The sequence below is a fragment of the Chionomys nivalis genome, chromosome 17 (assembly GCF_950005125.1).
Source record: "Chionomys nivalis chromosome 17, mChiNiv1.1, whole genome shotgun sequence".
Taxonomy (NCBI): Eukaryota; Metazoa; Chordata; class Mammalia; order Rodentia; family Cricetidae; genus Chionomys; species Chionomys nivalis.
Genome location: NC_080102.1, coordinates 59,623,936 through 59,649,968, shown reverse-complemented (window position 1 = coordinate 59,649,968; position 26,033 = coordinate 59,623,936). Strand labels below are relative to the sequence as shown.

Sequence of the window (26,033 nt, the reverse complement as noted above, 5' to 3'; positions counted from 1 at the left end):
CAGTGCTGCCGCAGGGCTGCTCTCACAACTGCTTGTCACTCCAGCTCCAGAGGATCTGACACCTCTGGCCTCCACTCACCTGCACACAACATGCAGTCACACACACACACACACACACACACACACACACAGAAACAAACATGATAAAACATTTTTAAATCTTTAAAAAATAAAATAAATTACAATAAAAAAAAAAAACAAGTAGGGCCGGGCAGTGGTGGTGCACGCCTTTAATCCCAGCACTCAGGAGGCAGAGGCAGGTGGATCTCTGTGAGTCGAGGCCAGCCTGGTCTACAAGAGCTAGTTCCAGGACAGGCTCCAAAACTACAGAGAAACCCTGTCTCAGAAAAAAAGAATTAGATAAAACATTTTTCCCACACTGCCAGCCTCCCCTTAGATAGCACATGTGGGGTGAAGAATGTGTACTACTTATTCCCTACTCCTCACGACCCTGGTCTTTGTCAGTTCTTTAATTTTTTTACTTTATTATTTTATAAGTATATATATATATATATATAACACATACATACATATGCACACTTGTGCACATGTGTACCTAGTACCCACTGAGACCAGAAGACCCCAGGTTCCCTGGAGCTATAATTCAGACACAACCGCTATGTTGGGAAATGAACCTGGGTCCTCTAGGTGCACCATGCATGTGTGTGCATGGGTATTTACCTGCATGTGCGTCTGTGCGCCATGCATGTGCCTTGTTTTTATTTTTAATCAAGCGTTTGTATGTGTATGGACGTGGGTGTGTACACTGGAGTACATTGCCCACAGAGGCCAAAAGAGGGTGTAAGATCTCTTAGTGCCTCAACCATAAGCGATTGCAAGCCTCTGAATATGAGAGATGGGACTTGAACTCAGATCCTCTGCAAGAACAGCAAGAACTTTTAGCCTGTGACATGTCTCTCCAGCCCCTCCCTGAACAATGCTTTAACTTGTTTTTCTAGAAAGTGCCCTTTTGGATGTGTGCGGCAGCAGAGATATACACTTGAAGTGTATGTGTGTGTGTGTATGCATGACTAGAAAGTGCCCTCTCGGAAGTGTGCAGTGGCAGAGATGTACACTTAATTTGTGTGCGTGTGCATGAAAGGTATATGAAGCTATTGTTTGTAAGGTCACTTGTTCACAGCATCCATTTTCCCCAGGTGTGATGGGGCATACACACCTTTGATCCCAGCACTTGAGAGAGAGAGAGAGACAGGTGAATCTGTGAGTTTGCAGACAACCTGGTTGACAAGGCGAGTTTCAGGCCAGTTCTAGACCTAAATAGTAAGACCCTGCTAAAAACAAAGTGAACTAAAACAAAACCCCCACAAAACAAAAAAGTCACACTAACAAAAAACCCACGAAAAAAATACTGAGGTAGATTTCCAGCAAACGATGAGAATGAATGAAAAAGAGAGATTTTATTGTTGCATGGGGAGGAGTAGAAAGAACCAGACACTCTCAGACCTTTGTCCCTCTGGTCTCTTCACATCTGGAGAACCCTGGGCAAGAAGCTGGCCTGTGCCCAGTCCACAGAGGGTGCTCGCGTCACCCCACACCGCGTCTGTGGTCAGCTGCCCGGAGAGGTGTGTACCTAGAGCCTCCATGGTCCCCTGGCAGGTCTTGTGTGCAAGTCCCTGACTCCAAATGGGGTAGGGGAGTGCGGTGAGGAGCCCTGGCCCTGGGCTTGACAGGTAGAGAAGAGCTGACATCATCATCTAAGTGTGGTGCATTGAGTCTAGGGATGGCAGGACCAAGATCGAGGTGTCACCAGCCCCCAGAATGTTGTCTGTGACATAGAAAGGTAGATTGTGAGTGAGGTCACTTCTGGTTCCCTTCCCCTAGCCATGCCCTGCCTCTGACCACAGGTGTAGAATCGGAGCTTGCCTTACCTGGGGCAAGGGACAGTGTCGCCGAGCATACCACTCTTGGCAGTACAGGCTGACCTGGATGCCCTGGCCCAGAAAGAGCAAGGTCCACATCAGGACGTTCCAGGCTGGACCCGTGTGCCTGTCGTTCATGGTGAAGTTCAGAAGCCCTAGGCCAGGAGACGGCTTGTCAGTTCAGCTCCACATCCCTGTGTCTTGTCTCCTTTTGCCTCCCATGCTAGGGGCTAGGAAGTGATGTACCAGAAAGGAAATTCGTGCTCCCCAGACAAGATCTTGGACCATGGGACTGGGGGAAGTTCAGTTTGCCCTCACTTCTTGAATCTTACGCTGTATTTCCCAGACATACCAAGGTTTCCCCATTCCCTCCACATCCTTTGACCAAATACTTCTCTGTAGCCAGAAACCTTTCCCCTAGTCCCTCTGGATGTGCCTATCGCTTCCCAAGGTCACTCAGACCCGGCAGACCCTAGAAGACCTGTGGGCTCTGGATCAGAAGTTGCGCTCACCCCCGAACACAAGGAAGAGCATCAACATGACTGGGTAGAAGAACCCCAGGACGAAGCAGAAGATGTACTCGTGCACAGTCGCAGACATCAGGAACACTCCCAGCATGGCCGCCCTACGGGACTGCCTGCCCAGAAGCTGGTGGGCAAGAAAGAGAATGAGCTTATTTCTCTCTCTCTCCAAGAAGCCGGGAAGGAGTGGGGTTAAATGGAGAGAAAGTGGCATTTGGGGTCAGAGAGTCCACACTAGTCTTATTGAAGGGCATAGTTCTAATCTATTGATCCTAAATTGCGATTTTATTGGTTTGGGGGGCTTGTTTTTCGTATTTTGACAGGGTTGGAGACATTTGCCTTACACATGCTAGGAAGGTGCTCTATTATTAAGATATGTCCCCAGCCTTTATTAGTACTAATATTATTGTTTGTTTTTGTTTGTTCGTTTTTTGAGACAGGGTCTCTCTTTATAGTCCTAACTGTCCTGGAACTCCACATGTATCCCAGGCTGGTCTTGAGTTCACAGAGATCCTCCTGCCTCTGCCTCCTGAGTGCTGGGATTAAAGGTGTGTGCCACCATACCTGTCCCCCAACCTTAATTTTTTGTGCGTGCATGTCCATGTTTTGTGTACAAATGCACATTGCCTGAGTGGGCAGGCCAGAGGATAATGTTGTTACTTGGGGGCCTTTTGTGGGTTTTTTTTTTTGTTGTTTGTTGTTTGTTTTGTTTTTTGAGGCAGGGTTTCGTTTGTCTGAAACTCAGTGGGAAGGCCAGGGTGGCTGGCCAGCCCCAGATATCTCTCCTTTTATCTGAACAATATTACTGGGGCAGAATAAAAGGAGAGGGCACCCAAAGAAGCCCATTTGCTGGGACTGTGAGAACTGAGAAGTTTGACTAGCTCCTACCCACAGCCCCGGGACTGTGAGAACTGAAAGGTGTGACTAGCTCCTATCCACAGCCCCGGGACTGTGAGAACTGAGAGGTGTGAACAGCTCCTACCCACAGCCCGTCTTGATACACGTAGCTGTATAGCCAGTCATGGACCACCACGTTCCAGGTACGGTAGTAGTTGGAGAAGGAAGTAGAGTTCCACCAGTCCTAGGGAGGGTGTGGATTTGGGGAGGAATGGAGGTGAGATCTCAGGTCCCAGGTACTGCTGCGCCCCATACCCACCCCACTTCTATCCTCTCAGAAGGGCTGGCTATTGGCCAAACAGAGACAGCAACATTCTCCCCCTTCCCTCTTCCAATCTCCCTCCCTCCCACCAGCCACTCAGAGACAAGATCTTGACACTCCACCCACACAAGAGCAGTCAGGCCTGCTGCTGAGAGGAGCGAGGAGCGGCATCATCCCCACACCCTGAGGCCCTATTGCAGACCAAAACCACTGGAAGGTGACACCCACCCCAGCTACCCTCTTCCCTGGGCCCTTGGTCAACCTCCCCAACCACTGCTCCCAGTGGGCCCCAGTCCAGGCCGCACCCGGTAGAACATCCTGTCTCCAAATCGCAGCATCTCGGCGAAGGCGTTGAGCCAGCAGTGCAGGAAGGCGAAGAAGATGAGGAGCAGCATGAAGATGCCTGGCGGGCAGGACAAGAGGTGCAGCCCCGCAGCCCCCGGCTCTCTAGAGCCTTTGCCCAGCCATGGGGCCCCGACACTTAGCAAGCATTCATTCATTCATCATCCACGCATTCCTTAATTTGCACATTTGCTAATGTGATTGATATCTGCCTATGGCTGAAAACCAGAAATACAGGCGCACAATGTCCCTGGCCTTTGGAAATTTCTAACATTGAGACAGACACACAAAGGTTGAAAGGCATGTATGGATCAAGGTCAGGGATAGTGGGAACTAATGGTCACGACAACCAGGGTTGTTCAAGAGGATACAGAACAAGGAGAGAACTGGAAAAGGAGTTTGGCTGTGAGGTGGGCAGAGCACCTGTAGTCCTAACTACTGGGGCTGAGACAGGAGGATCACGTGAGCCAAGGGCAAAGGGTAGCCTAAGCACATAGCAAGGCCCTATCTCAAAATAATAAAAATAAGTATATGTAATAAAATAAAAATTAGAAAAGGAAGAGTAGGAAGAGAAGCTTCCCAGAGAGGACCATCTTAGCTGTGGACCTCCAGGAAGGAATCTGATTCCATAGCTGCAAAGTAGAGAAGAGGCATTCCAAGCTGAACCCTACCGCTATGGCAAGCCTGCAATCCTAGCTACTTGGGATAATAAGGCAGAAGGATTGAGTTTAAGGCCAGCCTGGGTAGAGGGTGTTTCAAAAACAAACATAAACATTTTAAAAAGAAAGGAAAAGAGAAAATCAAAAGGCTGGAGAGATTGCTCAGCAGTTAAGAGTGCTAGTTACTTTTCCATAGGACCCAGGTTCAATTCCCAGCATCCACACAGAGGCTTACAACCATCTTTAACTCTAGTCCCAGGGGATCCAGCACCCTCTTCTGGCCTCTGTATGCACCAGGCACACATGTGCACAAACATGCATTCAGATGCAATATCCATACACATTAAAAACCGTCCCACCCGAGCAACCTAGTGAGACCCAGTCTTAAAGTAAGACTTGTAAAGAGGGAAGGGTTGGAGATCAGTGGTAAAGCCGGCATGTGTGAGGCCTTAGGTTCATTCCCCAGTGTAGAAGGAAGGGAGGAAGAAGGAACACAGGCAAGCAGGAAGGCAGCAAGGGCTTTTGAAGCAGGGCCATGGTGATTAATTCACAGGAGGAATTTCATCTGGGCAGCAAATATGGGCCCAAGGGGGAAAGGGAAAAGTAGGTGGGGAGCTAGGCCACCAGGCCACGTGAAGGTGGTGGGGAGCTAGGCCACCAGGCCACGTGAAGGTGGTGGCGATACGCATGGGAGGGAGACAGACAGAGTGAAACCCATCCTGACAAGTCTTCCCAGGGCAGGGCACGGTCTTTCTCCACTGTGACAAAGCTCTTACCTGGGCCCGTAGCGTGCAGGACCGAGAGCAGCAGAGCACGGGTGCTGAAGGGTTCCCGGCTCATGTTGGCAAAGACAGGGACACAGAGGCGGCACAGGATGAAGCAGGCATAGAGTATGCAGCCCAGGGCCTGCACACAGGAGAACACACGGCTTTGTCAGGGTGCTGCCTCCTTCCCAGCCTCCCCTACTTCTAAGCCACCTTGAGTCAAGAGCTGGCCATCTTCTACCTCATCTTCTGACCTGAGCAAAGTTCTTGGCCACATAGTTCCACCTGATGCTGGGTGTCCTGCAGCAGCGATAGGAAAGCATAGTTATCACCCTTTTATGTCATCCACTACTAGACCCTCACAGCCCTCTCCAGGCTCCCTCCATCGCCCAGACCCGAGAGGATTCCCTGGGGTTGTGGCGGGGGAGGGGCGGGGGGCACTAGGCTCCCTCCATCACCCAGACCTAAGAGGAGTCCCTGGGGTTGCGGCGGGGGGAGAGGCGGGGACGGGGGGGGGCACTAGGCTCCCTCCATTGCCCAGACCTGGGGTGTGGAGGACAGAACCGAGGACAGAACCAGGTTGATGGCTAGGGACAGTGGATCACGGGAAGGTGCGGGGCAGGGAAGGGGCAGCTTGTTTTCTCTTTACTTCCTTCTGAACAAGTGGCCAGTGCCTGTGGGAGAAGGGTACCACCCTCACTAGGCCCAGGCATGTGGGGAGGGGCGGCAAGGTCTAACCTGGGGTATGTCTCTCTGTAGATAAGTGTAGGGCAGAAGAGGAAGTAGAGGTAGCTGGAGAAACTAGGGGCACCGATACCCTTACCTGGACAGGAATGAAAAGGCTGTGTTAGCATGGGGAGGGTGGGCTGGGGAGGGACCCAATGTGTGCATCCGAAGGGGTTGAACTCGCTCACATTGTAGACTGGCTTTCTAGACCCGCAGTGGCCAGAGCTTCCTTAGGCAGCCACAGTCCATTCTCCTCCTTTTACCCTGATCTCTAAGAAGGCTATCTCTCATCCCTGCCTTTTCAGATTGGGCCTGGGAACTGGAAAGCACCAGAAGGTCTGGGTAAACCGAGTGATTCTCTCAGAAGAGGCCTGAGAGTGCTCATGAATAGGGCCACTTGGTCCAGCTCAGGCCAGATCTGTGTCTGCTGGACAGCCGGCTTGGGGCTGGCGAAGGCGGAGCTTTGCTTCTTCTGACTCCGCCCAAGAGGATCCAGTTCACAGTGGGTCAGCGGGACACCTCACCTCTGACACAAAGGATCCCAGGGACAGTCTCTCTCAGGAAGGAGTAGCTTTTCATCAGGAACCTGACCTGTAGTGGAAGAGATCAAACTGCTCTGAGGTTCTGAGAAAAGTCACTTAACCCCTCTGTACTAGATGCGAGCCAAGTCAAACCAGCCTGGCGGGAGCCCAATTTTCTTATATTGTTTCTTTGTTCTTTGTTTCTTCTTTTTCCCTGCCTTCCTTCCTTCCTTCCTTCCTTCCTTCCTTCCTTCCTTCCTTTCGAGACAGGGTTTCTTCTGGAACTCACCAAGCTGACCTTGAACTCACAGATCCACTGGCCTCTGACCCCCCGCCCCCCAAGTGCTGGGGATTAAAGGTGTGTGCCATCTGGGCAGTGGTGGCACACCTTTAATTCCAGCACTTGGGAAGCAGAGGCAGGTGGATGGATCTGTGATCTGTGAGTTCGAGACCAACCTGGTCTACAAGAGCTAGTTCCAGGACAGGTTCCAAAGCTACAGAGAAATTTTGTCTTGAAAAACCAAAAATACATAAAATAAAATAAAGGTGTGTGCCACCACGGCCCTGCTAACATTTTTAATTTTTTGTCACATGACTTTATAGCTTAACTAGATAGATAGTGCTGTGACAAGGGCTAAGGCGGATAGGGCGGTCCTCATCCCACCAACTTTCTCCAGAGTCAATGTTACCTGGCAACATCATATGTGGACTCTCCTCAGAGTCACAGGTTTACCAGACCCAACGCTACATTAGTGCCCATTCTCTGCGGACCTGCTTCAGGAATCCCCATGTTCTCACCTGCTCAAAGACCAGCACGCAGCTTGAGGCGGGCGGAAGTTGATGCTTCACCGCCATGTGGACTGGAAGGATGCAGAGCATTGCTACATGGGCAGCCAGCAGAACACAGCCCAGGCCAGCCCCCAGCATCCAGGAGCTCCCAGCTAGAGGCCTGGCCCACAGCCGCAGGGTCTGGTAGGGCACTAGCAGAGTGGACAGGAACATGGGAACCCATGTCATCAGTGCCAAGGGCAGCTGTCCAAAGCTGAAGATGAGTAGGTCAAACTCCAGCATCAGCCTCGGAGAGAGGAAGGAAGACAGTAACTTGGGCAAACTGAAGGGTTTGTGTTGTGGAATAGTATTTTAACTGGGCAAAGATATGCTGAATTTGTTTCTGTTGCATTTAAATATGTAAAGAAGTGTTGCTGTGGCCTGGAGAGATGCCTCAGTGGTTAAGAGCACTGGTTGCTCTTCCAGAGGACCTGAGTTCAATTCTCAGCAACCACATAGTGGCTCACAACCATATGTAGTGAGATTTGGCACCCTCCTCTGGCGTGTGGGTATACATGGAGGCAGAATGTTGTATACATAATAAATAAATCTTAAAAAAAAAAAAAAAGATGTGTTGCTGTTTTACCTTGCCCGCCTAATAAAAGGCCTAATAAAAAGCTAGGCAGGAGAAAGTATGGTGGGGCTGGCGGGCAGAGAGGAGGAGAAATCTAGGCCAGAGAGAAGAAAGACGAGAGAGAAGGAGTGGATGGGTAAGAAGCCAGGCAGATGCCAGGCAGCAGACATCGAACACAGAAAGTAAGATATATAGCCAGGCGATGGTGGCGCACGCCTTTAATCCCAGCACTCGGGAGGCAGAGGCAGGCGGATCTCTGTGAGTTCGAGACCAGCCTGGTCTACAGAGCTAGTTCCAGGACAGTCTCCAAAGCCACAGAGAAACCCTGTCTCGAAATACCAAAAAAAAAAAAAAAAAAAAAAAAAAAAAAAAAAAAAGAGAAAGTAAGATATACAGGAGTTAGGAAGGTAAAAAGGTAGACAGGTTAATTTAAGTTAAAAGAGCTAGCTAGAAACGTGTCTAAGCTAATAGTAAGCTTCTATGTCATGATTTGAGAGCTGAGTGGTGGCTGAAAAGAAAAACCTAGTGCAGGATTATTTCTTCTTTTTTTCTTTTTTTTTATATTTATTTATTTATTATGTATACAGTATTCTTCCTATGTGTATGCCTGAAGACCAGAAGAGGCCACCAGACCTCACTACAGATGGTTGTGAGCCACCATGTGGTTGCTGGGAATTGAACTCAGGACCTTTGGAAGAGCAGGCAATGCTCTTAACTGCTGAGCCATCTCTCCAGCCCCTCTTCTTTTTTTCTAGACTGGTATCCCGGGCTGACCACGAGCTCACAGGTAGCTGAGGATGACCTTGAATGTCTAATCTCCTTACTGCAGGGGTCACCAATGTCCAATTCATGCAGGGTTGGGCTAGACCTTTGATAGGCTGTGTTCTGAAAGTGTTCAAGTTTGCCCTGGTGTTGTGGGGACTCCCAGTGCAGACTGTTGCCTCAGAGACACAGTCTCAGGATAGGCTTGATCTAAGCGATCTTTGGAGCCCTAGGTCAGTGGCTCAGTATGGCAAACATGAGGCTATGAACAGTTGAGATGAGCTTTGGTTTTATTTTTTTATTATTATTAATTTGGTTCCTCCATGCTCAGGGTTTTGCCTGGGAGGAATGTATTGGCACTTGCTTGACTTCTCAGCTACTTCAGAGGCAGAAGCAAGAGGATGGAAACATCCTGGCTAGGACATAGGAAGGCCTTGTCTCAAAAATAAAGCAAAACAAATAACAACCAAACAGCTTTTTAAAAGAATGTGTTGGCCGGGCGGTGGTGGCGCCGCACGCCTTTAATCCCAGCACTCGGGAGGCAGAAGCAGGCGGATCTCTGTGAGTTCGAGACCAGCCTGGTCTACAAGAGCTAGTTCCAGGACAGGCTCCAAAGCCACAGAGAAACCCTGTCTCGAAAAACTAAAAAAAAAAAAAAAAAAAAAAAAAAAAAAAAAAAAAGAATGTGTTGTTTAGGACTGGAGAAGGGGCTCAGTGGTTAAGAGCACTGACAGCTCTTCCAGATTCAATTCCCAGCACCCACAGGGTGGTTCACAGCCATCTGTAGCTCCAGTTCCAGGGGATCCAATGTACGTTCTCTTCCGACCTATGACCCATGAAGGCACAGGAAACACTCGAACTATTAAAAACAAAAGCCCAGTGCTCGGGAGGCAGAGGCGGGTGGATCTCTGTGAATCTGAGGGCAGCCTTGACATTTTACTGAGCCGTGATCCCTTTAATAATGCTCTTATCTTTTTGTTTTTATTTTGTTTGTTTGTTTGGGATAACCTCTTAGTATATATCTCTGGCTGGCCTGGATCTTTCTATGTATACCAAGCTAGCCTTGAACTCATAGAAATCCCCCTGCCTCAACTTCCTGATGCTTAAAGGGCTGCAGCTGAACCAAGGTCCTCCATTCTTCTCCCACTTACAAGCCTGTCCCTGGGACAGGTCGGCAGCACCAAAATGCAGGCCTCCCAGGGAGGGTCTTCCTCTAAGGTCTGCATCTGACAGTCTTCTCCAACAGATGGAGGTGCTGCAAAAGTGGGGATGGCTTCAGCCTCACCTCTCCGGGCCCAGGGTTTATACTTGATAGAAAGTCAGTGGAAGGAGGGAGAGTGAAAGAGGTGTGAGAGGTAGGGCAGGGCATCTGATCAGGTCACCGTGTGTGTGTGTGTGTGTGTGTGTGTGTGTGTGTGTGTGTGTGTGTGAGGGGGCCTACCTTCCCTCATCAATGAAGTCGATGGCCAGGGTACTGATGATCAAGACACACAAACCCGCGATGAACATGTGGTAGATGGTTCGGAAATGCTGCACCTCCATCAACTCACTGGAAGGAAGGACCCGAGGTCAGGGTGGAAGGCTCTTTAGCAGCCTGCAGGAGCTCAGGAACTTGGGGTCCCGAATCCAGAGCTCCAGCGGAGGGCAAGCCTGTGACTGGGGCATCTCCTCTTGCTGATTGGTCCGCCTCGCTAACACCAGGGCAGAGCCCTCCCAGACCCTCCCAGGAAAGCAGGGAAGCCCCGTGACATCTGTGGGACCCCCCAGCCAACCCTTCTCTTCTTATCCTTTGTCCTCCCCACAACTTACTCGAGCAGTGACTTTCGGGTGATAAAAACCTTCCGTCTCACATGGGGTAACTCCCGGGTCCTAGATTGAGACAGTGTTCAGAACTAGACCCCAAAGAGCGAGGGTGGAGGGAGGAGGGCAGTGGCGTGCGGAAGGTCACAAGGAGCAGTAGTGGCAGCAGGTCTGGAGGGGGCACAGCCAGACCTGAAAGATGGAGGCCAGGGCTCTGAAGACCAGGTACCAAGGCTGCCAAGGAAGAGTGCCTGTGGGACCCTCAGACTCACTTGTTTGTAGTATCTGGAGAAGTGGAGGGCAGAGGTCTGTCTTCCTGTGGGTAGGCTTGCACAGCCTCCCACATGGCCCGATCCAGCAGCTCTGCCAGCTGTACCTGTGCCTGCTCCAGAAACTGGGTCTTCACAGCCTGCAGGACAAAGCTGGGCTAGGGCTCACTGTCCCTCCCGGCAGCCATTCCTTCCTTACCGTGCGTTTCCTGAGCTCTCTGGACCACGCAGTGTTCAGTGCTAGGAACAGGAAGAGGTAAGAATGGCCCCAGAGCTTCCCCAACATCTCTGTCTTCTCGGGGCAGCCGTGAAGACAAGGAACCTCCGCAGAGGCTGAACGTGGCAGCATACGCCTGAAACCCAGCTACTTGGAGGCCGAGGCAGGAGGATGGTAAGTTTTAGTACAGTTTGAGTGAGGGATTCATCTCAAAGAAGAAAAAGAATGACGGCAGGAGGGAAGCTGTGAGACCACCACCTCCAACCTCACCCTAACTTCTGAACCGTAGCCGTGCTAGCGGGAAGACCTTGCCAGCCCAACCCTGCTCCTCCATCTTAGCCCAACTACCTCCCTCTCTCTCTTTTCGAGCCAGGGTTTCACTGTGTAGCCCAGGCTGTCCTAAAACTCACACTGTAGACCAGGCTGGCCTTGAACTCAGAGTTCTGCCTGCCGTGCCTCCTGAGTGCTGGGGTTAAACACAGGACCACCACCGCCTTGCTAGCCTGATTCTTTTTAATTTACAAGATGTAAACAAACCTATTTTAAATTGGGGGAGGCAGGATCTAGATTGTCATTGTCTGAACAGTGCTACCAATTTACCTGAGGCTTTAAAATATTTATACAAAAATTGGGGCTGGTGAGATGGCCCGGAAGATAAAAGCATTTACTGTGCAAGCCTTGTGACTCCCAAACCCACAGTGGAGAGAACTGAGTTCTGAAGATTACACACACACACACACACCACCACCACCACCACCACTAATAATAATAATTTTAAAAGTGAGGTCTTATCTCTGATTATTGCCAAAGACTAATGAAAAAAAGAAAAGCTAAGCAGTAATTGGTGATTTAGGCTTCAACACTGCCCTCCAGTTAATCTTAATTCTAACTGTGAGCTTGAAAACACTTTTTTTTTTTTTGAGACAGCCCTTGAACTCTTGAACTTGATCTGTAGACCAGGGTGGCCTTGAACTCTAACTCACAGAGATCTGTCTGCCTCTGCCTCCTGAGTGTTGGGACTAAAGGCATGCACCGCCACCACCACCTGGCTTTACCTTTTCTTTCTTAGGGTCTCACGTAGGCCAGGCTAGTTTGGAAGTGCAGCCAAGGCTGACCCCAAGCTCCCGGATTACAGTGTCTGCTGTCCACAGGTTCACTCTACCGACTGAGCTACAACCCTGGTCCAGACCTGTCCTCATGATCCTCACCTACTCCCGGGATTGCAGTGTCTGCCGTCCATGGGTTTATGTGGTACACTCTACCATCTGAGCTCCAACCCTGGCCCAGACCTGTCCTTGTGATCCTCACCTCCATATGTCGGGTCCATTGCACCAAGTCTGGGGCTCTGTGCGTCTTACTGTCTCCTAGGAGGAAGAACCAAAAGGGGGCACCCAAGAGGGCAGAGTTAGGGCTCTAGTCAGAGCTGACCTTGCTTTCTGTGTGCTCACTAGCCTCTCTGTTCCCAGGCAATATTTAGAGCCGTGAGTGGAGTCACTAGAAGGGGGAGTGATGTGTGCAGTGAACGAGGCCATTGGCAGGAAAGAGCCTGGTGCAGTCGCTGGAATAGGAACGAAGTGCTCCGTTCACCCTTGGAGAAGGGAAGGCCGCACTCTGAACATCTCTTTCCTCCATGCCAGTTTGAGTGGGAATAGCGCAGAAACCTCTGGCTTCCCAGGTAGCAAGGAAGGGAGTTTCCAGCGGCACAGCTCACTCTGCTAAGGTCGGCGGGGTTGGGGGGGGGCTCACCTTCTCCACAGACTCCCTTCTCCTGCTTCTCTCCCACCCCTTCTCTTCTCCGCAGTTGGGACCTCGTTGACTCCATGGTGGCAGTCTGGAACGGGCAGCGGCTGTCCGTCTTTTCCCTTTCCTTCTCAACCTACCTCATAGGTTGAGCTCTAACCCACTAGGAGATCTGACAGCTCCAGAGACTAAAGTCCTTTCTGGAGGGCGGGGGTCAGAGAGGTTATCTCTCTGTACTCGGGCCTCTCAGGTCCTGGCTTCACTCTCTTTGTTGTGTCTCAGCCTCTCTACTCTCAACCACAATGGCCAGCTTCATGCTTGCTATCTTGCTTTTAGGAGTGAATCTGTGCCTGAGGCTGGGAGGGGGACTTTGCCTCCTAGCGCTTATCACATAGCAGGGTGCCTCCTGGCCCTCTTTAGGGAGGCTGAAGGTCAGGGAGGGGCCAGAAACATCTTCCTGTACCTGGTATTCAGCTCTCTGAGGGCACCTGATGGGGTCTGTAGGTACATGTGTGTAATGTAATGATGTTTTGTTGAGGGCTGTGTTTGTGACGTGTGACGTTGAGGTCCTTCAAGTTATTCTAGGCAGCAAGGCCCCTGAATGTCAGCTCTTCTCTACACCTTGGGTTACCACGTAAGCAGAAAGGTCAGACTCACACTTATTCACTACTGAAGAGTGCCAGGGGTTGTGATGCTTCCCTTTGCCGTCCCCTGCCCATGGAACCGCAGGAAAGTGGCCCAAGGCCCAGGTGACCGCCAGCACAAATAATCTGGGGAAACCACACGGAGGGCAGGTAAGCACTTTGAGACTTCCCTTTTGGCAAATTCCTGCTGGGGATTAACCATTAATCTTCCTCCTCCATCAGTCCAAAGATCAGCAATAGAAACAAGGTTGCAGCCACCATAACCTCACCAGCAGCCAGATGCTACAGCAGGCGGTGATCGCAGCCAGTCCCCACGCAGGAACCCAGGTGGGTGTCTGGTGAGGCTAGAGGGTGGGAGGCCCACACCAGTGGCAGTCTGCTGCATTGCTAGGAGGATGGAAGGACTGACAGGGTCTATGAGTAATGGTAGACAGAGAGTCTGGGTCTCCAGAGCTGTAAGAGATGGACACACAGACATAAACCAGAGACCCCAACACAGCTTTATTAGTGCCCCAAGTCAGCATGTTTTTCTAGCTAGATGTGTCAAGGCCAGGGCGAGGGAAGCAATGGGACAGGGCCTGAAGGCTGGTCTTGGGGCACAAAGCCCGGGTGACCATCACTCCACGCTCGGGGCGACAGCCCTGTGCTCTTGCCAGTGTCCTGGAGGCTCCTACCCTGCTTTAGCCACTGCCCCTGGCAGAGCACTGAGAGCCCCCATGGCCATCTGGAGACCCTGGCAAGGGCCGGCCCATTGGATCCACACACCAGCAGGGACCACGGCGATTCCCTTGAGAGGAACGGCACTGGGGAGAGAAGCACAGACCAGGGTGAGGTCCAAGGTTTCGAGCAGGAGAAACATCTCAAGAGTTAAGAACTTTACCAAGTAACTAGGGCCCCATCCTGCTAGGCCAGAACAATCGTTTTCAAAATGTAGCTCCCAAATCAACTGCACCTGCATCACTTTTGGGTTAGAAATGGGTGTTCTCAGCCGAGAGGGCTGAGTCAGAAAGTGTGGCCTGGACTTCAACAGCTCATATGCCTCCAGAGGACTCCCAGGGCCCTCACTTACAGCCATGGCAAGGCCTCTGTCGAGAGGTCACTTTAGGTCTTTTACTGAAATAGTTGACCTTTGACGGTTTTTTCTTTCAAATCATACTTCTTTTTATTTTACTATTTATTTTGAGACAGAGGCTCCGTAAGTTTGTAGGCCAGGCAGGTCTTGAAGTTACAAGCTTCTGGGCTCTTCATGTCTATGTGGGTCTTCAAGTTGGAAGATCCCAAAAGGCAGGGGAAATAACTTTGTGTTTTTTGAAACAGGAACTTGCTCCTAGCCTTCCATCATGTGCCAGCAGACCAAAGCATCCTTTCCATATCTTTTTTGACACTTGTTAAGTACCCCTTCTCACTTCCTGTCAGGGAACTCGCACAGAGGAGAGGAGGCCTCTTTTTACCTGCTGCTTTCTTTCTTTTTTTTTTTTTGGTTTTTCGAGACAAGGGTTTCTCTGTGGTTTTGGAGCCTGTCCTGGAACTAGCTCTTGTAGACCAGGCTGGTCTCGAACTCACAGAGATTCGCCTGCCTCTGCCTCCCGAGTGCTGGGATTAAAGGCGTGCGCCACCACCGCCCGGCTTACCTGCTGCTTTCTGTAGAAGCCTCTGAGGTCACAATTTGGCACATAGAGCCCGTGTGACCCCCCTCGGAAGACCTCAGTCTGGAGGTTCTGCAGTATGGAATCCAAGTGTCTGCGGCAAGGACCCTGGAGAGGAACAGGGGTGGGTGGGGACGGTGCTCAGAATTGCAGGAACCTGCCTGGTCCAGACTTCCTTAAGTCCGTGGAGTAGTCTCCAGTGGAAATCTCCAGCCTTCTGCCTCCCTGCCAACCCTACACGCACCATCTCAGTGTCTTGAACAGCCCCTGGATTGGGCCTTATAGGGGTGGTGGAGGTCCCTGGATTCTTCTGCCGGTCTCTGTGGCTTATTTCACGTTGGCGGGAGGCACCTCCATGGGGTTTCCTTTCCTTTATAGTCTCTGTGACCACAGGAAGAAGGGGGGGAGAAGTCAGAAGTCGGTCAAGGCCAAAGACTAGCTCTGCAATAGCCTTGGTCCATCTCTGCTGGTTAAAGTGAGAGCAACTGTTGGCTTTATGAACTAAAAGTAGCCAGCTTTTTTCTCCTAGTCTTACCCTGGCTGCTATTTCTTCCTCTAACAAATAATTATACTGTGGGTATGGTGTTGGGGAAGTTATTTTAAGGAGTTACTTTTTTTAATGTTGCATTTGTTTAATTCTGTGAAGCTGTGATACTTTGCCTGTCTAGAACACCTGATGGTCTAGTAAAAGCTGAACAGCCAATAGCAAGGCAGGAGAAAGTGTAGGCGGGGCTGGCAGGCAGAGAGAATATATAGAAGGTGAAAACTGGGAGAAGAGGTTCTGGAGAAGTAGCAGCCCGAGAAGGAGGAGGACATCAGGGGCCAGCCATTCAGCTACACAGCAATCCACGGAGGAAGAATAAGATTTAAGGAAGTAAGAGGAAGGGAAAAGCCCAGAGACATAAAAGTAGACGGGATAATGTAAGTTTAAGGAAAGCTGGCAAGAAACAAGCCAAGCTAAGGCCATATGATTACAACTAAGAATAAGCCTCCGTGTGTGATTCATTTGGGAGCTGGGTGGCCGGCCCTCCAAAAGTCCACAGAGCTCAACATCATATTACTACTATAGCATGTGGTGTACACCTATAATCCCAGCCTTTGGGAAGCTTAGGCAAGAGGATTGCCACAAGCTCAAGGCCAGTCTGGTTTACTCAGCAGGGGCTGGAGCGACTGTTCAGCAGTTAAGAGCACTGGCTTCTCTTCCAGAGGACCAGAGTTTGATTCCCAGCATCCTCATGGTGTCTCAGTTTTGGGGCCCATGTGAACAGAAACAGAGACAGGGAAGACACATGTGAAATAAAGATAAAATCCTACAGATAATATTTCCCAGAGCAACTGCTTCCCTTGCTCCCCCCCTCCCCCGGCCCCACAGGGTTTCTCTGTGTAGGCTTGCTTGGCTGTCCTGGAATTAGCTCCGTAGTCCAGGTTGGCCTTGAACTCACAGAGATCCACCAGTCTCTGCCTCCTGAGTGCTTGGATTAAAGGCATAGGCTACCACTGCCTGAACCTCCAGAGCCATTTTAAGTCTTATAAGGGAGAACATTTTGGAAAGCAAAAGCTCAAAGCTAACACAAAGCTTTATTGGTTATTTCCTTTTAGGCCTTCTGTGAAAAGACTTGCCTATTCCACTGGAGGCCAGAAGAGGGCACACCAAGCCACGGAGATGGAGAGAAGAACTGTGTGTGTGGGGGGGGGGGGCAAAGGAACCCAAAGGAATGTGTGTCCCTATTGTGACCCCTCCAGTGACTCAGTCCACCCTCCCAGGCCTGAGATATAGTTACTTTGAGGGCCTTTTCACCTCCAGTGGTGAAGGAGCATCTGGATTCAACCCTAACCAGGACGCATTGAAGATGGCAAAGGGGCAGGAAATAAGAGGCTTCCAAACTTCAGGCTGCACCTGGTCCTGGAGAGTTTCTGGGTGCTCTCGGGAGAGCTCAGGACTGGGAAGGGGCGACAGAAGTAAGTCAGGGCTAGGAAAAGGCTGGGGAAAAACGGCAGCGTGCCAAAGATAAATTCTCATACTTTTTCTTTTCTCCATTCCCTCTGCAGTCTTCTCAGTCCTCATTCCCTGGGTACCACGTCTTCCTCAGACCTTGTACCTCACTCCATGCATTTAGTGCCAAACTGTAGTGATGCTTCAAATTGCCTTTTTCAACCGAAACACACCTTCTGAGAGGAGCCCTAGAAGCCTGAGCTCTGACACTAAAGAATGGGACTCCAACACCTGCACATGTGTGTGTGTGTGTGTGTGTGTGTGTGTGTGTGTGTGAGAGAGAGAGAGAGAGAGAGAGAGAGAGAGAGAGAGAGAGAATGAATGTGTCCATGATTGAGATAGGGTCCCATGTAGTTTAGGCTGCCTGATACCATGTAGCCAAAGATGATGCTGATTGACCTTCCTGCCTCCACCCCCTAGGTGCCCGAATTACATGCATGCAATACCAGTGATCCAAATTCATTTATCATTCCTTTCTATGGAAGACCCAAGGACTCTTCCTGTCTTCCAGCTTCCAGTTGCCTCCTCACCCCCATCTTTTGAGTGCTGACTCACTCTGGTCCCACCCGCCCAATGACTCAGTCTCTTGGGCTCATCCCTGGGGTAGGGTGGGGCAGAGGGGGGCATTCAGTTCTGACCAGGTTTAAATAACAAGGCTGATTGGCAGATTTCTTCTTTCCCACCTCTCTGGCCCTCTCCAGGCCCTCCAGGGTCTGTCCACTCTCCCCAGTCTAGCCTGATACTACTCAGTATCTTTTCTTCTAGACTTCAGGGATCAGGTACTTCCAACACTGGCACTGAACGAGGAGCAGGAGACATTTGCCAGTGTGTGGAACTGGAGTCTGAGGTTACCTTTCCTCCTCCTCCGTTTGGAATCTAGGTCCTGTCTCCAGCGTGGGCCACTAGAGTGGTGGAGATAGCTAAAGCTGAAACTCTCCAGCCTCCTCCTACATATGTCCCTTTCCCTCAGGAGAAAAGAAATAGGGGAAAGGGAGAGTGGGGAGTCTGGTTTCCCTCATTCTCCGGTGTCCCTAGCCACACGCAGCCTCAAAGCTGTTCCCTGGTCTTTCCACTTCATGGTCCGCTCAAGGCCTGGGAGGAATCAATGGGCCGGTCCCACAGGCTCGAAGTTGCCCACCTGCATCGATCCAGATTCCTGCCAGGAGAGACTAACGTCTGTCCCAGGTGGGCAGGTGGAGGGCGGAGTGGGACGTGAACTCACCCGACGGCCCCCTGGAGCGTTGACAGCGGCCCTGGCCCATCAGCAGAGCCCGCAAAGGTGTCTCTTCGTTTTCTCGCGGTTGGCACTGCAGTCCTGGGGCGCACTTAGGGATGTAGACCCCGCACAGTTGCCCTTCTCTCCGGAGGCAACCCCCGGCTTCTGCACAGCCCTCTGCATGCGACCCTGCGTCTTCCTCCTCCACGCAGCCCCCGCGACAGTTGGTCTGCACCCCCGACCCTGAGCCCGCAGCGAGTAACAGGGTTAGCAACAACAGCAGCGGTAGAGGCGGCAGCCTGTCCCGGGTCATGGTCAGCGTTTTTGCCCAGTGTACTCCTTCCAGAGTGTAATGTGGCTGCTGCGGGCCGTTGCTCCTCTGCTTTAAGAAGCAGCCCTTAAAAACCCCGCCCTTGAAAGCCAGGTGAAGCGGGAGGGAAAGAGGGCAGGGTCTCATTCCCTAAACTGGGTGGACTGGAGGGCCACCCACCTGGGTCCATCCGGCTTTCCCCTCAGCTGCTGTTTACTTCCCAAATTGTTCTGATTTTTTTTCTTGCTTTGTTCCTGGGAATCTCGCCCAGAATTTGGGAGCTGTTCATCTGGCTGAAGGGGCTGTGGGATAGGGAGGAGTGAAGGGAAGGACAGTGAACCCTGAAATCCAGTTAGCATGCCTGTTTGCACAGGAAGATGAAGGACCGATAGAAACCCCTCCAGAATGGAAGGCGGAGGGCTAAGTGTGAACCCAAGGAATCATGGTGGGGGGGACAAACGCTAGAAGAGACCTAACTGGCCTCTGGGCAGAAGCTCCTACCAACGTCAAGAAGCAGACCTAGGGAGAAAGGGAAGAAGTCTCCTGGCCTGTGTCTGTGGAAAAAAAAAATCCAGAGACTCCACCCCTAGTCTTTTGGGAAGATAAAAAGGCTGGGGAGCAGCAGGGAAATGAGGAAAGGATTATGAGGAATGCAGTGGCAGGAAAGGGGAGCCTGATCCTGGAAGGTGTGAGTAAAAGCAGAGAGGATCATACTCTAGATGTGTTTAGGGACGGTCGTCTCACCCCTCTCTGTCCTTGAGGTTAGCTTGTCCCTCGTTCCTCTCCTTTCTCTGTCTGGATTCCTCAGATCGGTCTGTGCCCAGGGGATTTCAGTCCCCCTATGCTCATTTGCCTGGCGGTCACCAATGGGCCCATCCGAAGGCAGTGCCAATCATCCCTAGGCATGGGTGAGCCAGTCCCCAGTACTCCTGGAAAGTCTCAAGGAAGAAGAGGGATTGCTCCATTCACACACACACACACACACACACACACACACACACACACACACCCCACCCCACACACTCACACACACACAGAGACACACTCACACCCCACACCCCCCAACACCCCCCCCCACACCCCACACACTCACACACACACCACACACTCTCACATACACCCACACACACTCACACACCCCCCACACCCCCACACCCCACACAGTCACACACACAGAGACACACACTCACATTCACCCCCCCAACCCCCCCACAGAGACACACACTCACACTCACCCCCCCCACCCTCCTACACCCCCCACGCTCACCCCCCCCCTCTCACACACACACACACAATTCTGAGTTACACAACAGTAGTCTCATTCTTTCCTAAAACAAGGGCTCTGGACAGTGACTAAGAATAAACGCTGGGCCCCAAGCAAGAACATCAGCAAGGACTTCCTGAGCTTTTTAAGCAAACACAAAATAAGAAGAACCTCCCCTGGCTACTCTGAGATTTTAAGACTAACAGTGTTTTTTTGGAAAGTGATGATTTCCCGTTGCCATGAGATACGGATACAGAGCAGGAAAAAGTGACAGCTATCTTCCACCAAGGTCCTGGAGCCTGCTTTCTGTGTTCTGACCCCAGAGCAGAGAGTGTGGTTCTTACCCAAACTTTTATCCCTATTATTTATTTACTTCTTCCACTGCAAATGCCTCTGGCTAGGGCCTTTCTTAATGGACCCATGTTTCCTGCTTCTGAATATGATGAAAAAGTCTATGGAAGGCTGGGAAGGAGGACAATGACTCCTTGCTGGGGTCTCAGTGAGTCTTTTGAAGGACCCCCGTGTTCCACTAATGCCTAGCACCCACCACTGTGTCCTGTCCCTCCCCAAGTTCCCTTCCTGTGGTTCTCTGCTGCCAGGGCTGTCTTGGTCCCTCTCTGCACCACTGCACAGTGCAGGAATTCAATTATCTCGGCGGGAATGGCAGGAACGTCCCCTTTCTTCATCCTTCAGGTGTGAGTGTCCAGAGATGCAGGCCCGTTCCTGCCGGGGTACAAGTCTCCCTGAGGACAGAAGTCCTTGAATTCTGCTAGTTCTCCTTTTGGGATGCCATCTGCCTTAGCACATTGTGTGGAGTCTGCACAAGAATCTTTGCGGAGGCCGGGCGTTGGTGGCGCACGCCTTTAATCCCAGCACTCGGAAGGCAGAGGCAGGCGAATCTCTGTGAGTTCAACTCCAGCCTGGTCTACAAGAGCTAGTTCCAGGACAGGCTCCAAAACCACAGAGAAACCCTTTCTCGAAAAACCAAAAAAAAAAAAAAAAAAAAAGAATCTTTGCGGAGAACCTGGTACCAGGGCTGACCTAGAAATTAGCCTTGGCCTATGACGTAGGTTTGCCCATACACTTGGTAGGGACTCCTGTCACACACCACACATTTCTCATTACTGAAGCTCCAATCTCACACACCCATGCATCCCCAGGCACTGACACCCTTTGGATAACACGGGGTAGAGGGAAAGGACTGTCTGAACTATTTTCAGCTCTAAGTTTGACAAGAAGGCTGCATACCTGGGCAGGGAGAGAACATAGGTCTGACTGGAGCAGGCCTGTTGGGATAGCCGTAGCTGGAGTCCAGCCTGTTTCCCGCCATCGCCTGTCCTGCTGACGTGCTGTCCTGGTTAAGTAATGGTCTCTTTTCAAAAGCCTTGGGGTGCTTCACATGCATCCCCTCACCACAAAACTCAGCTCTTACTCAGCATCTTAACCCTGAGAGTGGAGCTCTGTGAACGCCAGTTCAGCCAGCTAGCTGGGTCACTTTCCCCTGCAGCTTCTCATCTTGTGTCTGAATTGAGATAAATGGACGTTAAGGGAGGCATAATTGGTTTTTCTTTTTCTTTTTTTTGATAATGGGTATCTCTGTAGTTTTGGAGCCTTTCCTAAAACTAGCTCTTGTAGACCAGGCTGGCTTCGAACTCACAGAGATCTGCCTGCCTCTGCCTCCCGAGTTTTGGGATTAAAGGTGTGCGCCACCATTGCCCATAATTGGTTTTTCAAAGATAATTTCCTTCCCAAGTCTCCAAGTTTTAGGCTCAAGAGAACTAAACCCGGGACTGGAGAGATGGCTCAGAGGTTAAGAGCACTGGTTGCTCTTCCAGAGGTCCTGAGTTCAATTCCCAGCAACCACATGGTGGCTCACAACTATCTGTACTGAGATCTGGCGCCCTCCTCTGGCATGTGGGCATACATTGAGGCAGAATGTTGTATACATAATAAATAAATAAATAAATAAATAAATAAGAGAGAACTAAACCCATTCTGGATTCTGCCACCTCTTGACCATCTGTGTGGCCATTTTGTATCTTTATACCTTTTGTTTGTTTTGATTTTTGAGACAGGGATAGTCTTGGCTATCCCAGAACTCACTCTGTAGACCAGGCTGGCCTCGAACTTACAGAGATCCGTCTGCCTCTGCCTCCTGAGTGCTGGGATTAAAGGCGTGTGCCACCATGCATGCAGAACAGGCCTTTTTTATATGTCACTGGCTCTTGAATAATGATGTGCAGAGTTTTTATTAATTATGAAAGCTTGACCTTAGCTTAGGCTTATTCCCAACTAGCTCTTAAAACTTAAATTAACTTGTTTATATTAATCTGAATTTTGCCACATTGTCTCTCTCCTCACAACTGTATGACTTCCTCCACATCTGGCTGGTGAATCTCTTGTGCCTCAGATTCTTTTCCAGAGTTCCTACCTCTTCCTGCAAGTCCCACTTATCCTCCCCTGCCCAGCTATTGGCCATTCAGCTCTTTATTAAACCAATGAGAAGGAGCCTTAGGCAGGTGAGGAAGGACAGAGACACATCATCACACTGTATAAAAAGATCATCTCCACAAGGGCTGGGAGGGATGGTAGGGAACACAGGCAGAGAGCCCAAGGTGGAGGAGCAGGGAGGTGCATGTGTGTATATGTGTGTACTTCCGTGTTCTAGATTCCCCGTGCCTTGAGGACACCAGAGAGAGGAGAGCTGAGGATGGAGCAGAGTCACGCTCTGGGAGTTAGGAATGATCAGTGAACAAAAAGTACCTTGTGGGGATATGTAAATTGCTTTGTGTAGTTAAATGAATAAAAACAGATGTAGCTATTTTTTACATGAAATTATTAAATATATCTACAGAACACGTGACTGTAACTGGAAGATGTGGACACAATGGAGATTGTGCTCCCAAGGAATTTAGTGTTGCCATTTGTTGATCCACTGCATATTTAAAAACAAACTAGCCGGGCGGTGGTGGCGCACGCCTTTAATCACAGCACTCGGGAGGCAGAGGCAGGAGGATCTCTGTGAGTTTGAGACCAGCCTGGTCTACAAGAGCTAGTTCCAGGACAGGCTCCAAAACCACAGAGAAACCCTGTCTCGAAAAACCAAAAAAAAAAAAAAACTAATTGATTTAATTGATTAATATGCTACACATTAATGGAGTACCACGTGAGATTTTTTTTTAAAGATTTATTTATTTATTGTGTATACAACATTCTGCCTCCATATATGTCCGCATGCCAGAGGAGGGCGCCAGATCTCATTACAGATGGTTGTGAGCCACCATGTGGTTGCTGGGAATTGAACTCAGGACCTCTGGAAGAACAGCCAGTGCTCTTAACCTCTGAGCCATCTCTCCAGCCCCCACGTGAGATTTTTTTTTTACATTTTTTATTGATATTTATTGAGCTCTACATTTTTTCTCTACTCCCCTCCCTACCTCTCCCCTCCCCACTTCAACCCTGTCCCAAGGTCCCCATGCTCTCAATTTATTCAGGAGATCTTGTCTTTTTCTACTTTCTACTTCCCATGTAGATTATATCTATGTTAGTCTCTCTTAGGGTTCTCATTGTTGTCTAAGTTCTCTGGGATTGTGATTTGTGGGTTGGTTTTCTTTGCTTTATGTTTAAAAACCACCTATGAGTGAGTACATGTGATAATTGTCTTTCTGTGTCTGGGTTACCTCACTCAAAATAATGTTTTCTAGTTCCATCCATTTTCCTGCAAAATTCAAGCTGTTATTTTTTCTGCTGTGTAGTACTCCATTGTGTAAATGTACCACATTTTCCTTATCCATTCTTTGGTCGAGGGACATTTAGGTTGCTTCCAGGTTCTGGCTATGACAAACAAAGCTGCTATGAACATAGTTGAACACATGTCCTTGTGGCACTATTGAGCATCCTTTGGATATATACGCAAAAGTGGTATTACTGAGACTTGAGGAAGGTTGTTTCCTAAATTTTCTGAGAAATCACCACACTGACATCCAACAGAGGAATCTAAAATGGCTGAAAGACACTTAAGGAAATGTTCAACATCCTTAGTCATCAGAGAAATACAAATCAAAACAACTCTGAGATTCCATCTTACACCTTTAAGAATGGCCAAGATCAAAAACACTGATGACAAGTTATGCTGGAGAGGCTGTGGGGAAAAGGGAACACTCCTGCTTTGCTGGTGGGAATGCAAGCTGGTGCAACCCCTTTGGATGTTTGTCAGGCGTTCTAGGCTGTAGGCTCAAAGTGCATACCCCAGTGTTGCAGAGGAACTTTGGGTGACTGTTCAGGCAGTTAGCTGTTTTTGTCATTTCTCACAATTTTTGGAAGTCGCTTGCTCACGTTTTCTGCTTATTCAGTTAAAATTATTTCCTTCTTGGGTCTCTGAGGGAGCTGAAGACTAGATAGTTACAGTTTTCCTTGTTTACCAGATGCAGAAAGCAAGTTATGACAGAAAACAGATTAGTGTGGGGGACCCAGCCAATCACCTTGCTTGCAGGGCGGGGTCCCCCGAGGATATTTTTTACTTATAAAGATTGAGGGTGTGCTCCCCGCCTTTCCTTCTGTTTTCCTGTTCTCCACTGGAACTTCGGTTCTGTGAGTCTTTCCCTAATTAAAGCTGAATATTTTATTATAATTTCCGTCTGCCGTTTATTTACGCCGCTACATTTTGGCGCCGATCGTGAGGCTTTTCGGATACCTGCCCCGAATCAGAGCCTCAGCAAGATAAGATAGATAATGGAGTACTTTCTCTGAATTTGTCAAATGCAAATGGACTAGACATTGCTGATGCATTTATTGACTGAATATATTATATGTAGTTATTGAACTTAATGTATATAGTTTTTCTTATATTAGTTCTAGCCTTCTTTTTATTTTAGACAAAAAAAGGGAAATGTAGTAATATATTTTATTTGTATTTTAATAAATAAAGCTTGCCTGAAGGTCCAGTGCAAAACAGTCACACTAGTCAATCATACAAGTCAGGCAGTGGTGGCACATGCGTTGAATCCCAGCAGCCACACTAGTCAGCCATAGAGGCCGGGTGGTGGTGGTGGTGCACGCCTTTAATCCCAGCACTAGAGAGGAATATAAGGCGGGATGAGACAGGAACTCGCTTTTTTTTTTTAAGTCTGAAGATTTCAAAGAAGTAAGAGCTCTCTAGTGGCTGCTTTTGCTTTTCTGATCTTCAGGTTGAGTATGTCTCTGAGTTTTTACTATTCATGCTCAGGGATTATTCTGAGCTCGGAGGGAGAGGAAACACAATGACACACACACACCACACTGATCTGAATGAATGAGGTTCTAGGTCTGGTGAGAGACTCAGAGGGGAAAGGTCTTTGTTGCCAAACCTGAAGACCTCAGTTCAACCCCTGGCCCCACCTGGTGGAAGGAAAGAACCAAGTCCTGCAAGTTGTCCTCTGAGCTATACACATAGGCCAAGCCAGGCATGCACCCCCACCCACGTCCAATAAACAAATAAGTAATGTGCATTTCACCACTGACATTTAAAAAATACATAAATAAGCGAGGTGCTGCAGAAGAGGGTATTGGGATTAGGCTGTGCTTGCCTTTAAGTTATTCTATATTGTGTAAGGCAGTGGCTTCAGGCTTTGTCTGCCTTGGCTCTAGTGTGAGTGCAAAGGAAGACGGCTCTAAACACACACACACACACACACACACCATCAGCACCACTCATGAGACCTAGCTTGATAATTTATTCCTCAGTGAAAGGTTGCACTGGAGAGATGGCTCAGCGGTTAAGAGCACCGACTACTCTTCCAGAGGACCAAGGTTCAATTCCTAGAATTCACACGGCAGCTCACACTGTCTGTGACTCTCACGTATGGTGCACGGATATATATGCAGGCAAGACACATAAAATAAATGACTTTTTAAAAAGTGAAAAGTCCCACCGTCTAAATGTATCCAAGTACAATAGATGGAGAACATGTGCTCAGTAGGTGTATTAAAATCACTTATGTATCACCAGGCTGAACCTATCAAATATACTCAGACCTAGAAAGGGTGCAATACCCTCAGCTGGACCCCATAATGAGGAGGACATCTAACAGTGTGATGACAAGGTCCCCACCCTGTGTGTGTGCCTGTCCCCGGGGCTTCAGTTCTCTCAGCTCAGGTCCCCTGCTTATGAAACCTACTCAGATTACCGTTTGTCCGTCAGTTCACCCAAATCCAGCCCTG

General features: G+C 49.6%; 2 protein-coding genes across 2 annotated transcripts; both read right to left on the bottom strand.

Moving 5' to 3' along the window:
• Nucleotides 1-1,735: 1,735 nt before the first annotated feature.
• Nucleotides 1,736-12,844, bottom strand: Soat2 (sterol O-acyltransferase 2). Its single transcript, XM_057791333.1, has 15 exons — nucleotides 12,769-12,844; nucleotides 12,331-12,386; nucleotides 10,809-10,945; nucleotides 10,546-10,605; nucleotides 10,178-10,285; nucleotides 7,371-7,647; nucleotides 6,576-6,642; nucleotides 6,064-6,148; nucleotides 5,580-5,625; nucleotides 5,338-5,467; nucleotides 3,866-3,963; nucleotides 3,384-3,482; nucleotides 2,393-2,528; nucleotides 1,890-2,035; nucleotides 1,736-1,786 (listed from the first exon to the last, which is right to left on the bottom strand). Exons 1-15 carry the CDS (start codon nucleotides 12,842-12,844, stop codon nucleotides 1,736-1,738), a joined length of 1,572 nt encoding a protein of 523 aa, XP_057647316.1.
• Nucleotides 12,845-13,899: 1,055 nt separating this feature from the next.
• Igfbp6 (insulin like growth factor binding protein 6) lies at nucleotides 13,900-18,783 on the bottom strand. The gene is made up of 4 exons (XM_057792077.1): nucleotides 18,268-18,783; nucleotides 15,297-15,433; nucleotides 15,038-15,160; nucleotides 13,900-14,209 (listed from the first exon to the last, which is right to left on the bottom strand). The coding sequence occupies exons 1-4, from the start codon at nucleotides 18,716-18,718 to the stop codon at nucleotides 14,087-14,089; spliced, it is 834 nt and encodes a 277-aa protein (XP_057648060.1). The 5' UTR covers nucleotides 18,719-18,783; the 3' UTR covers nucleotides 13,900-14,086.
• Between the last annotated feature and the right edge of the window lie 7,250 nt (nucleotides 18,784-26,033).